General features: G+C 43.3%; 1 protein-coding gene across 1 annotated transcript in view; it reads right to left on the minus strand.

The window, feature by feature from the left end:
- The window catches only part of LOC125436959 (rapamycin-insensitive companion of mTOR-like), a 13757-nt gene extending 915 nt beyond the window's left edge, over positions 1–12842 (minus strand). Inside the window, exons 1-3 of the mRNA XM_048504341.1 lie at positions 12705–12842; positions 7058–7122; positions 770–901 (exon numbers count right to left, since the gene is read on the minus strand). Coding sequence (XP_048360298.1) covers positions 770–901; positions 7058–7122; positions 12705–12842 — 335 coding nt within the window. The remainder of the gene's footprint in view (positions 1–769; positions 902–7057; positions 7123–12704) is intronic.
- Positions 12843–13601: the final 759 nt, after the last annotated feature.

Here is a 13601-nt window from a genome sequence, read left to right on the forward strand (position 1 = left end):
AGTAATGGAAGCAGCAGTCCACATGTGAGAAGGCAGTCTCTGCAACCCAATTTTAGAGCAATGTACATTCACAAAGATCTAACAGCTATTAGTTGGTTTGCCAAACAAAATACATTTGCCCTTCGTGCATCTTGTACTCTCCCAGTTTAAAACATTATGGCTACATGAAAGTAACTGTTGGACAGACAGATAATAGAACATGGATGATACAAGTATGTGCAATACAGACACCAAGAAATGAATGATCTTTTTTCAAAGACAGACACAGTTTTAAAAATTCCAAAATCCTACCAATCTAGTAAAAATGCTAGACTATACAATCAGTATTTAGTCCTCCGGGGGCGGGCGGCATAAAAGTCGAACAAACAAACAAACAAATAAAAATAAGTTGTTTTTGTACTTCCTATTTAAATTAAAATTAATTTAAACAAGATACAGATCAGCTGTTTCATGTCACACCAGAATGCATCCTCCATCCAGTTTAATGTACAGTTTAATGCACAGAATCAGTGGTGGGATTCAGCAGGTTCGCACCACTTTGGCAGAACCGGTTGTTAAAATGGTGCTTGTAAACAACCAGTTGTTAAATTATTTGAATCCCACCACCAGAACCGGTTGTTAAATTATTTGAATCCCACCACCTCCTCCATGCATTTTAATGTAGTTAAAGTGATTCACTGGTACTGATTCACAAAGTGGAAGATTCACTTGATTACTTAGATGACCCTTTGAAGAAAAGCGGTTATCTGCAACTTGGAATTTAAGTTACCTGGCTATCAAGTAATCCACTTTTAATTTTAACACCTTCTGCAAAATACTGGAATCTCGGATAAGATATCGAAGGGCTCGTAGTCCTGCAGCCCGGACCTCTTTTGCTTCATTCAGTAAAGCCAACCGCAAACTATAAGGCAAATAAGGATAACAATGTGAAGGCTTTATATCAAGTATACCGTTTCATTACTGAAAATGGACTCCCACCATTATTGTTCTATATGACTAGAGTAGATCCATGTTTGAACACACAGATCCGAATGCCCGAGGTATGAAAACGCTGAAGTCTGTGCAAAACCCAAACTGGGTTCTTCTTGCCAACATTACTTCCACTGCTAAAAAAAAAAAAAAAAATCACATAGTTGGGAACAAGTAAGAATGCCTGCTGCCACCCAGATGGCAAGGAAGAAATATCTGCCCTCCTTTTATACGGTTACACAATTCCAAGCACACGAAGATTTAAAAAATGCTAGTAACAGAACATGCTTGGCACTTCAAAGCTGACTGGAGTCTTTCACTGATGCCAACTGCTAAAATTCAACTAACAGTCCAGAGAGCATTCAACAATGCGGACCATCTTAGCCTGTGATGTCATTATTTGGAAAGGAGGGGGAATTGTGTGTGGCCCAACACTTCCTGTTTTGAAGTTCCTTTAGATAAAAAAACAATTCAGTGCTAAAGAGCTTACACTTCTCAAAAGGCTCAGCTGGATGGTCCTGCTTATACAAATAGAGGGCAATTGTTCACCACTTGTAGGGTTATGGAGGATATTTCCCTGTGATCACAATGGTTAGTGACACAGTTCTTCACTTACTGCTGCAGCTATTTCAGGAAATCATCTGCCTTGGGCTCTCTGACTGCAGAGTCCATTCTTTTTCTGGCTCACACACTTTAACAGGGTTTTTTGTGGGGTGGGGGATGGAGTGAAACTCAGGCCCCTTCCGCACATGCAGAATAATTCACTTTTAATCCACTTTCAATGCACTTTGCAGCTAGATTTTACTGTGTGGAATAGCAAAATCCACTTGCAAACAATTGTGAAAGTAGACTGAAAGTGCATTATTCTGCATGTGCAGAAGGGGCCAAAGAGTACTCCTAGAATATTCTTAATTATTTTGTATTGTATTACCCTTGTTTCTGTTATCCATCCATCTGAAATCTCAGATACCAACATTCTTATCAAACATTAAACCTGAGATATAACCTTGTCATTTCGGAGGATAGCCAGAGCCTAGTACAACCTTAGATATCAACAAGATTTTTGGTGTATGAGTTTTTGAGAGAGAAAGTCTCTAAGGTACCACTGGACTTAATCTAGATAACTTTGGTTGGAAGATGTTTTACCATCAGAAATTAGAACAACTAAGTAGGGAAAACTATAGATAGTCACTAGCAAGTGAACAACAGGAAAGAATCGAGTGCAACTATTGTTCTTGGGATAGAACTGATTCCAATGAGCCAATCCTATTGAGGCTAGCATGAACATTTTAGGTGTAACTTTTTACAGTTTCACCCCAACATGAAAATGTGACATAATCACTCCTATTTGCGTATACTATAGAGCTAACAAGAAGAAGAAGAAGAGGAGGAGGAGGAGGAGTTTGGATTTATATCTCTCCCTTCTCTCCTGTAGGAGACTCAAAGGGACTTACAATTTCCTTGCCCTTCCCCCCTCACAACAAACACCCTGTGAGGTGGGTGGGGCTGAGAGAGCTCCGTAGAGCTGTGACTAGCCCAAAGTCACCAAGCTGGTGTGTGTTACAGTGCTCAGGCTAATCTGAATTCCCCAGATAAGCCTCCACAGCTCAAGCGGAGGAGCGGGGAATCAAACCTGGTTCCTCCAGATTAGAATGGAGGACAGCTAGAGCCAGAAGGCCTACACTTTCACTGATTTCACCATCCAGCCAATCTCCCAGCCACCAACTACTAACTATGACCATGTGCCTAATTGAGCCCCACCATGTGCCTTTGTGTTTATTGCCATCCAGTCTTTCTGGCCTTCCCCATCTCTATGATGATATTCGGTAAAGGATCCAGGGAACGTACATTGTAGGCGGAATGATATTATTTTACTCGCCATCTATGGATATATTTCAGGTTTTATTATAATTATTAGTTTTATTGCAGGGTTATGATATTTCAAATAAAAGTGATTTGAATGTAACCTTGTTCTGCAGGAAAAAAATGGTTCCAAGGAAGAAAGTTAAAGTTTAGCACCTCCGATCTACTGATGTTTCACATTTAAGGCTAATTTGATAGACAGAGGCCAAGTGCTACAACACGCCAAGGAGGAAGTGGCGCCAGAAAGAAGTGTTTACATTTGGGAATTTTAAGATCTCACAAAATTATTTTAAAATCAGCAGCACCAATTAAACAAACTGGGAAGACAAGAGGGGGGGGGAGATAAAATCAATTCAAAACTTTTCAACAAAATCTACTAGAAGCTTGTGAAAAAAAATGTTCACTTGGCATTTAAAGCTCAACAATCTAGATGCCAGATAAAATCATCTGGGACGGGACTTTACCTCCCCACAGAGAAAGGCTTTTAACACTGACCAAAATTAACAGTCAAATTCATATAGCAGGGCGCAGACTTTCAAACACCCAAGTCCCAGGCTGTTTAAGGCTTAGTAGGGAATAACTGGCATTATAAATTGTGAAGTGAGGTTGATCATCATCAGTACAGCTATTTAATGTGTTCCATATAACACAGAATGTGTTCCCTATGACTCAGCCAACAAGCAACTTCACCATTATGTTTTGAAGTCTTTGAAGGTGGAGTTTATACTTACGACAATAATGGCACCTGGCTGTGAACAAAACAGGCATAACTATGGCCAAAGGAAGCCAAAGATGGTGAGGGGAAACGGAACCTTCATTTGCAGGGAAGAAACTGAAATCTTGCCCAAGATGCAAATCTGTGCTTTGAGGACACATTGACACCTTGGTGGTTAACTAGGTGAATTTTTGGACTGCTGCTGCAACAAGAAACTTGGTGGGCAAAGTCAAGAAACATCAAATCTTGTCACCCTGTCCAATCAGGTGCCAGCAAGACATGTCAGTCAGCTTGTTCCTGTAGGATTAAATCACAGGCAGCTGATGTTTACCCATGTACTGGGCCAAGCGTCCAGCAGCGACTGAGAGAACAGCAGCAAAAACTACAGTGCAGTGAATAACAAGACTCTCTTCCCTGAACAAGGGTCAGCGTGCCCTCAAATATTTATGGTTCTCCTGTCTCTGTGTTAATGGAAAAAACTTCTCACAGCATTGCAAACATATTGTCTCTTGGACAGATAAAGATTGATGTTTTACATTAAAAATCGGCTTTAGCAAGTTTCTTTCAAAAACAAATCTGGTATACAAACAAATCTGAGCTTAATGTGAGGCTATATTCACTTGAATCTGAATTTACTTGCTATGAACTTATTAAAGCTGTTTTTCCAAAAAGGGCGGGGGGGGGACTCTTTGAATCAGCACAACAGTTTGGGTGCCAGGGTTTGGCGAAAGTACCCCAGACATCAGCCTCCCGACCTAGCATCCTTTACTCCCATTAACTAGACCAGATCTTATCGAATTAAGATTATTTACTTTTGTGTGGTGGAGGTGGGGTCAGGCAGGGTAGGAATATGACAAAACTGACTTTGTGGCTGCTAAGGCTTTCCCAGTGGTCTTGCTGGTGCTGCTGACACGGTGTCCTAGCAACAGATCTTCCATGTGGCAGGTTTCCTCTGAGTCACCCAGCACTGGCCAATGCCCCCCCTTCCTGTCCCACTGGGGCTTTTTCAGCGTTTTTTTAAAATTGAATATCATTATAACAATGTGTGTATCAGGTTCTCCAAATTCCTAGCTATCACATTAAGAAGTTCCCCTTGTTTCATAGATATGACTTCACCTTCACATTTCAGCAAACAAAGAGAGTAGAGACACTTCTCTTCAGAGGCGTTCCTCCCATTGGGCAAAGGGGGCAGTTGCCCAGGGCACCCCCTTGTGGCAGGCCCCAAAAGTGCAGGTTCGTTTGTGGGATCTTTTGTATTTTCAGTGTTTTTCTCCGTTTTTGGCCAGCAGGGGGCGCAGTTTTTAGGCTAGCAGCACCAAAATTTCAGGGATTTTTCAGGAGGCTCTCCTGATGATATCACCCAGGTTTGGTGAGGTTTGGTTTAGGGAGTCCCAAAGGGAGTGCTCCATCCCCCATTGTTTCCAATGGGAGCTAAGAGGAGATGGGGGCTACACCTTTGAGGGTCCATAACCTTGGACAACCTGAACCAAAATTCACCAAACCTGGGTGGTATCATCAGTAGGGTCTCACGAAGATATTCTGAAATGTTGGTGCTGCTATCTTAATAATTGCACCTCTGACAGCAGGCATCCCCTAAATTTCCCCAGATTATCCTTTTAAATCCACCCACCTTCCCGCCAATGCTTGTTTTCTTTCTTTCTTTTATTCTCTCAATGCCTAATAAAGGGGTTGCTTCTATTATTACATATAATACATATTATTATTGTGAGCAATGTGTTATTATTATTATTATTATTATTATTAAATCCACCCCCTTCGGCATGGATTTAAAGGGAGAATCTGAGGTCCCCAGTTTTAACATTGAAAGGGATGCTGTTTCAGGGTGGAGGAGAATCCACCCTGAAATAGCATCACTTTCAATGTTATTTAAACTAGGGATCCCAGATTCTCCCTTTAAGGTGGATTTAAAAGGAGAATCTGGGCTCCCTAGTTTAAACACCATCGAAGATGCTGTTGGGGTGGATTCCAGCATTCTTTGTTTAAACTAGGGAGCCCAGATTCTCCTTTTAAATTCACCTTAAAGGGAGAATCTGGGGTCCCCAGTTTAAATAATATTGAAAGTGATGCTGTTTCCCTCAATTGGGGGGACTGGATACAACACCATAAAATGTTTTCATAGCAGAATTAAAACATTTTGAAAGCATTTTGAAAATGTTTTCAAAAAATATTTCTGCTGTGTGGCATGGCCTATTGCTGTGTTCAGATTTGTGAGTTGGGGCATGTTCTATAATGTGATGGCGACTTTGAAACAACCTGGTGGAAAAAATCATTGTTTGGTCACGGTGGGGGAGGGTGGCCACCCATGTGGGAGGCCATCAAACTCAGGTTTTGCCCAGGGCTCCAGTTTGCCTAGGTACGCCACTGCTTCTCTTTTTTAAAATGTAGAGAGCAGAGACTTACTTCTCTATTTTAAAATGAAATACAGATTGATATAACTTTATAGTGATATAACACTATTCAATTCCTGTTTTTCAAAGCCTCCAGTGGTGGGGGTAGGAAATGGCTGATGCAAGTACAAGGGCAATTCACATACATCCCCCTCCCAAAAAAAACTGGAAGTCATCCAGGCTTTCCAGTAATCTTTCCCAAAACTTTGCAGAAAAGATGGGTCCGTAAAAATCAGACAAGCTAGGGAAAGCCCAAGAGGCACATAAATACCCCACAGTGCTTTGGGAAAGCGGTGGGGGAGGGGGGGAGACACTTTCCAACAGCACTGAACCTGGAGCAAACAGCCCAACAGCCCAATCCAGTCTAGGCAGGATGGAGCCACTCTGGCACCTCCCCACCCTCTCCAAAGGGTTTTCCTGAAGTGTGAAGTCAAAAAAAACGGCAGAGTAAAATCATGGTTAGGGATCCCTCCACCAAAGCTCCCTCAGAATTTGATTCTGCGACCCCAGTCCCCCCCTGGATCATAGAACTGCCCAGCAGAATAAACACACAGAAGAAGAGAGGCCTTCTAGTATTGATCCTGACCAGCTCCTGCGAACAAAAATCTGTAATGGCTGCAGGTTTAAAAAGAAAGGGGAGGGAGACTCTTTCACGATCCATAAACATTAAGTTATCTGAAAATAAGTAATGCGTCATTTCCTATGCTGCAAAGATATTCAAAGATAATCTTTCTTCTCTGCTCACAAAAAGAAGCACTACAGAATTCAATTGCTGATACTTAGGAGTGAAGGACGTAGCAATGAAGGAGGGGTACACTTGATCTGGGTCAGAACCCCCTTTATCGCTCACTCAGCCAGTCTGAGAGCCGATCTGGACTAAGATACTTGTGGCTTCCAGGCCTGGTTGCTTTACAAGAACTAAGACGTTGGCAAACGATGCAGCACCTCCTACAGGGCTTCAGCGTGCCGATTTTGCCCAAGAGGTGACTTCAGCGTGTCGATTTTCAAATCCTGGCATGCGGATTTAAATCTGCTTTGAAACCACTGTGATTTTTATAATCTGAACACCCCAAATATTGCCATTAAAAAAAAGAATTCTTACCATATGATGATGTCTTCAAACGTAAAACCCAGCTTTTCTTCGGAATGCCCAGCATTACAAAGAAGCTGCAAGCAATAACAGGCTTTCAGTTCTATTTACAATATAATTCGTTCCATAAAAGACTCTTGCAAGCCAAACCCCAAATGTAATGTAAGATCTGTAGGTACGTTCAAGAACACAGACCTTCTAATCGAAGTTAGTGTTTATTGAACTTCTGGAACACGGTCCTTTTAAAAATTCAGTCTACCTTAGGAGTGCCCCAACCAAACATATGTTCGCTGTTCTCCTGTAAGCAACAGCATGCAGGAATTTGCTGATAAGAGTAGTAATCCCAGCACGTGCATTGGAATAACAGAACACAATCTTCCCTGACTTGTTGTAAAGCTGTGCATGGCAAAGTGCTAAAAGAACAAAACAGCAACTCCTTCTGATCCACCTTCTCAAATCACATTGAGATGAGGAGGAGGTGAGATTGCCCTTGCGTGCCCCGCCCCGTATTGTGAGTCAACAAGGATGCTCTCGCATGGGGGAATTAAATCGACCTGTGTTCTGGCTGGGAAGGAGAGGTACCACTTCTTTCAGAATTTTTTGCACCCACCCAACTGCTCTCTTTGAACTTTCTTCATTCCTTCTTTCTTCTCTCCTAGTGTTGTCCCTTCCGCGATTTCTCTCCCACAACCATGGCTTCTACCCTAAGTTTAAGAATTACAACTGTTTCTGTGAAGCTATCTCAAGAAAAAGCTAATTTTCCAATTTCTCAGCAAGTAGATCCCGGACTACTTTAGCTAGCGTTGCTCATGTTTCAGCATGAAACTAACCAATTCGTTCTGGCAATAAAAAAAAAAATCAGCCCCTCTACAAAAGTAACTGATTAAATTGAGCATGTGGGGTTATCCTGATCCTGATTTAACAACTGATTTCTTTTTAAAAATCAAGAAAAGACAGATGGCCAATAACTAGAGTGTAAGGGATTGTTTTAAGCAAAATTTTACTGTTCCAATGTGCCTGAAACTGTTATTTCCTTTAAAAGGAGAAAACGATTGTCAGACAAGTCATTCGCTAAAAATAACATTAGGCTTAATTTGTTTTCTTTCTCAGCACCTGGGGACAAACACCACTGACTAGGTTTCAAGACAACTGATTCACACCTTTGCCTAGGGCATTTCCTCCTTTGGTGGCTTGAAACTGCCTGGGACATCTGACGGCCACCTATTTGTCATCCTTATTTTGTACTTTGAGAGCAGAGTTTCTCACTTGCTCGGCAATCATCTTTACAGGTCTGTTTCTACAGTTCAGTGAAGACCACAAAAATTATTTTAAAAGACAGTCAGCACACAGGTTATTTTTTTAAGATATGGATTTTCATGTGCATATTTTAAAGGATAAAATTAGAGAAAGTAAACGCACATTAAAAACATTTTCCCCAGCACTGCACGTAGGAGTTAGGCTATATTTCACTGATTAAATATTAACTCATGAGTACTTTCACTGGGGGAAAAATGTGTTAAAGCAGCGTAACCACTTTGAAAAGAGGAAACTGTATATTTGTTTACCTCAGTGTTTAGCTGGCCAGTCAAAATGAGAACAGTAGCCTACTGAACATTATTATGTAGTATGAACATTATTACAAACATTATTATGTAGTATAATAACAGTAGTATGAACATTATTATAATTATAATATAATTATAATGTAATTAATATAATTATAATGCATTTTATTCCACCACTGATAAGCTCTTTTATGGAGCTATATATATGCCTCAGCACTCTTGCACGGGCAAGGAGCTCCTAACGTCTTTTCCTCATAGTCTGCATTACTAACGTCATGCTTATTCCTAAGCTTATTCCTCCACCTATTATATACAACTCAGTATCTTCCGTTCCCTCAACACATTATAACTCTTCCTCGAAACCATACCATGTAACAACTGACTCAAGGAACCTTTTAGTAGGAAGTTACCTATTCCTGCTACACAAATCTAAGAAAAACTACTAACATTCATCGACCAATTGGCCATGGTGGTAGGTGCTGATGGGAATTGTAGTCCATGAACATCTGGAGAGCTGCAGGTTGCATACCCGTGAACTAGAATATATCATGTGTCAAGCAAACTATATACTCAACTTATCTACAAGCTGAAAGAACGGAAACTAAATGAAAATGGCTGGCACCGCTGTTGGATTCCTGGAATTAACCGTCTGAAGCTCTAACGTCGATGCAGGGATACTGCCTGGAGATTTACAGTTATTTCAGTGGCAATGAGGTAGCCATAGATGCAGTAGAGAAGAGCAACTGATTCCCGGAACAGCTGGTTTTAATTGTGACAGCATTACTTTAGGGTAGAGATATTAGCTTCCAAACCTTCATATTTCATCTCCCCTATCATTCAATATCACTCCCAGCCATGGCTAGATCATGCTGCAGAGTTGAGTCATAGTGACTTAGGTCACCATGCCTTAGACAGTCGCTTAAAATTAGAATGATCAGAGACAGTGAAAGAAGGGAGGGGGAAGAAACCTTTCAGAATGCAATTAGTGCCTCTTTAAGTGAGGGTAAGAGTAAGGGAAGGGGACCAACGTTTTCCCAGACCCTTTCCAGTACATTAGTCTCTTGTTTTGAAAGTTCCTGAGTTTTCCCATACCTTTTTCAACCAAAGCAATATGAACGATTATTCAACACGGGTTAGCAAGACAATACAGGTCAATCAATACACTGGATTTACACAATTTTGGAGTTGAAGTGTGGGGTTAGGAGACTTGACAATTACATAATCCCTAGAACTCACTTTAGAGGGCATAATGTGTTTTCATTTTTTCTAATTGAGTCGTGGGCTCAAAATACCAAGCCTGGAAACAAAAGCATGCTTATAAACCATCTTGGCACTAGGAAAAGTCAAGTATAAATGCCTACAGAAAATGGAGGTAAGGCTGGTTAGAAAGGCAGAAATCTTGAAGGATGTTGTGCTCCCAATTTTTGATAGAGCTCAGCTTCCCCTTGCTGACTTAGTTGAGAGTTTTAAGGTTATCCTGGATCCAGTGTTATTACTGGAGAAGCAAATCAATGCAGGTGCAAAAGAAAGCTTTCTTCCAGCTCAGCCATTTGACCCCAAAGATTGGGTCCATTGGTTTACCACCGAGAGAGGTCCTTCTACTAAGGCGGGGGGACATCAAACATGATAGGTGCTTTTCCCAGCTGGATGCCGGGGAGCTGGAGACTACAATTCTGTCACTCTCCTGTGGAGCGTTGATGTTTAAGCCAGATCTTGGTCGACGCCTGATGGCAGTGAAACCTCTCCCTAACTAATAGCACTTCAGAGAGCAGAATTTAACAGGAAGAAACAGATAAACTGTCAACAGGACAGAAGAACTGGAGGCAAAAGGAGTGCTTTAAAACCAGAGCTCAGTAAATAGTAGGGTTCACCATACTGGAAGCCTGGTGCTGAGCACAATTGGGGACAGATAGATCGACTCACGGAGACCCAAGATAGTCCCCTGCGATCAGACAGAGACGCTATAGGTAGAAATAACCAATGGACCGTTCACTAGGCAGAGTTGGGACATCTCGATGGGACCCTCCCTATAGCAGAGTGTCCCTAAGAAGGGTGGTGATATCAGTCCCCTAATAGATGTACTCTGCAGCACCCTCCCACCGAAGGTAGCCCCATGGGCTGCCTGGAGTGTAGTTTGTAAGTACCCGAACAAACGAGGGAAACTGGGGACCATGTAAGCGCCTTCCGCAGATATCTATTACTGATGCCTGGCTCTGCAGGGGCGCGTTGCATGCAATCTGGCACTAAGTGAGATGTGATTCCTGATTTGGGATGGTTATTGGTTGGGCCTTGCAAACTGATTTATGCAGGCTTTGATGATGCATCACTAATAAGCATGACCTTGGACATGGGTCCTCCCAAGTTTGGGAGGGCAAGACGTTGATAAACAAGAGCTGAAGTGGTTTTCACGGATGGAGCTCCAGACCTTATAGAGGTAGAAGCTTTAAGAAAGCCGGCATTTAGCGTCAACCATTGTGCCATTAAGCGTTCCTTTTGGGAATTGAGACGGATTATAGGGGCAGAAGTTGGGGACTATGATGTCCTGATTCAGATGAAATGTTGACCTGACTTTCGGAATAAAGGTTGGATCCGTCCTCAGAATTACCCGACATCTTTGTGGAAGTGCAAGCGTCCTTGTTAATTATTGGATAGCATTGAGTTCCAGAATATCTTCTGGGTTGAGGTTATAGCCAGTAGAAAGAGAACCTTCATGCGTAGCCATTTCATGTGTATGGTTTGGATTGGTTCGGCGATGGCGTCGGGGCCGAGTAGGGACTAGATCGGGGGGTAGAGACCTACCAGATGTTCCAGGAACTACAATTCCCATCAGCCCTACCAGCATGGCCAGGCCAGCCTACTGATGCAGAAACTGATGGGAAATTATGGTTCCTGAACATCTGGAGAGCCGCGATAGTTCCTGGACTCAGACTAGACTCAGAAGCGCCAGGGCGGAAATCTGTCATGTGGGATGGTGGACGGAGCTGGAGGGCCCCTTTGCTGGAATCTGATAGCGTCTGGATGTTTGGGAGACAGGGGAACCCAGGTGTATATGGGGGCTACAGGCGGTGGTGAGTGCTGCTACCTGGCGTCTCAGTGTGGCACTGCGGAGGCCCATCTCCAAACCATCTTGTAGGAATAGGAGAACCTGGGGAAGGTCTGGAGCTTCCGGGTTGACGGAGTGTTTGTTACACCATCTTAAAAAGGTTTTCCATGAACAGTTGTAGATGTTGTTGGTTGAGGTTCTCCGTGACGCTAGAATGGTTGAGGGTCGCGTGCCGAATGGCCCTTTCTCTCAGGAGTCTCCCCCAGCTCAACAGCCATGCGCGGTCAAACGGAAACCAACGGGATCCGGGTGGGAGGACCGAACCCTATGATAGGGCGTAATAGATGCAGCGATTGGAGAGGTTAAGGCTGGGAGGTTCTTACTCTATTATCGTGGACAGCCAGGGTCTCCGGTGAATAGAAAGGGGCTAACACCCAGTATCACTCGAGCCTTCTCCTAAGATTCATCTTGAAGCACCTTGCCAAGGGACGGGATAGGTGGGTGGGAAGGCATATAGGAGGGGAGTTGAGCCATGGGTGCCGTGCGAGGGCGTCCACACCTCGGCGCTTCGGATGGTGAAAGCGTGACATGAACAGTAGAAGTTGGCGGTTGTGCCCGCTTTCGAAGCAAGCGGGGCTTCACTTCTGGGGTTCCTAGTGTTTTGGATTTCATGTATTGGAAGAGAGATGGCTGGTTTGAGCTTTGCCATTACATTCCATGACTGTTTGGCGGCTCAAAGCCAGTCCGCTGTGACATTGGTTTGACCCTGTATGTGTTCTGGCTGATATTGGAGTGCAGGTGCAAGCTCCCGCCCCAAACCCAGGGTTCCAGCTTTCACTTCCCTGATGCAGGTAAGCGGAGATGCTGAAGCGAGAACCCGCCTCTGGTTGTTGATGCCAGAGCTTTACTTGGGCATTATTTTGTCCGGTCCTGATCAAAATGTGTTGTCCCCTGAATCCTTAGAGGCGGAAATGTTGAAGTGCTAGGAATTATGGTACCGGATTATACGGTATGATGGGAGACTTTGTTTTGCTCCGCCGGTCACCTGTACCTTGTGATAGTGAGGTCGCTTCATGGTGAAATATACAGCGGCGTGCCGCTGTATGGGGTGGTACCGTGAAGATTTATGTATGTATTGAGGTGCAGATACGCTTTTCCTCTTTCCAGGTTTCTGGCGGGTGTCCACCATCTGAGTTGAGATTTTTTTAATTAGGTTGCTTGGCAGGATGAGGACTCGGGTCCTTTTGTTTGATTTGGTGCTGAAAGGGTCTTTAGAAACAATTGAAGTGGACGGCGTGCAACAGAGCCTTCCCATTGGACCAATGTCGAAGACCGACACCATCAGACCAAAGTAGGCTTCGCCAGCTGTAGTAGCGGAGTTTGTTTGGATATTATGCCTGGGTATTTACATAGAGTAGTTTGAATTTTTGTAGATCTTGGCTGGAGAGATTTTCGCAAATAAGCATCTCTGTGATGTGGTCTGTGATTAATCCCAGGGTGTCGTTAATTCTTGTGATGGGGTTGTATGGTTTTTTTTTGGTCCAGATTCTTACCTCAGGAATCCGATGTTGTTGTAGGGTTTCCAGGGTTCTTTCATTCGCCTCGATGGCTTGCTGGCATTCGGACTTGGACCCTGATTAGGATGCTCGAGTCCAAATATGGATGTATGAAATTGGATGGTTGCTTTGTCTGAGGAGGGTAATGGAACAGGAGTACCTTGAGAACACTCTGGAAGGCGGTGGCGGTCCAAGGCAGGGCCCTGAACTGAGTAAGGTGTTGACTCTACTGCTTAAGCGAAAGAAATCGCCGATGGGTTGGGATTGATAGACGCGATGTGGAGTGCGCCTCCGTCCAGATCCAGAGGTGAAATTCCCGGTAGATTTTTCTGACATGTGGATCTGAAGCCTTGTTCCACATCTGGAAGCTGTCTGAAAGTTTGATGCGACGT

The sequence above is a fragment of the Sphaerodactylus townsendi genome, linkage group LG07, assembly GCF_021028975.2.
Source record: "Sphaerodactylus townsendi isolate TG3544 linkage group LG07, MPM_Stown_v2.3, whole genome shotgun sequence".
Taxonomy (NCBI): Eukaryota; Metazoa; Chordata; class Lepidosauria; order Squamata; family Sphaerodactylidae; genus Sphaerodactylus; species Sphaerodactylus townsendi.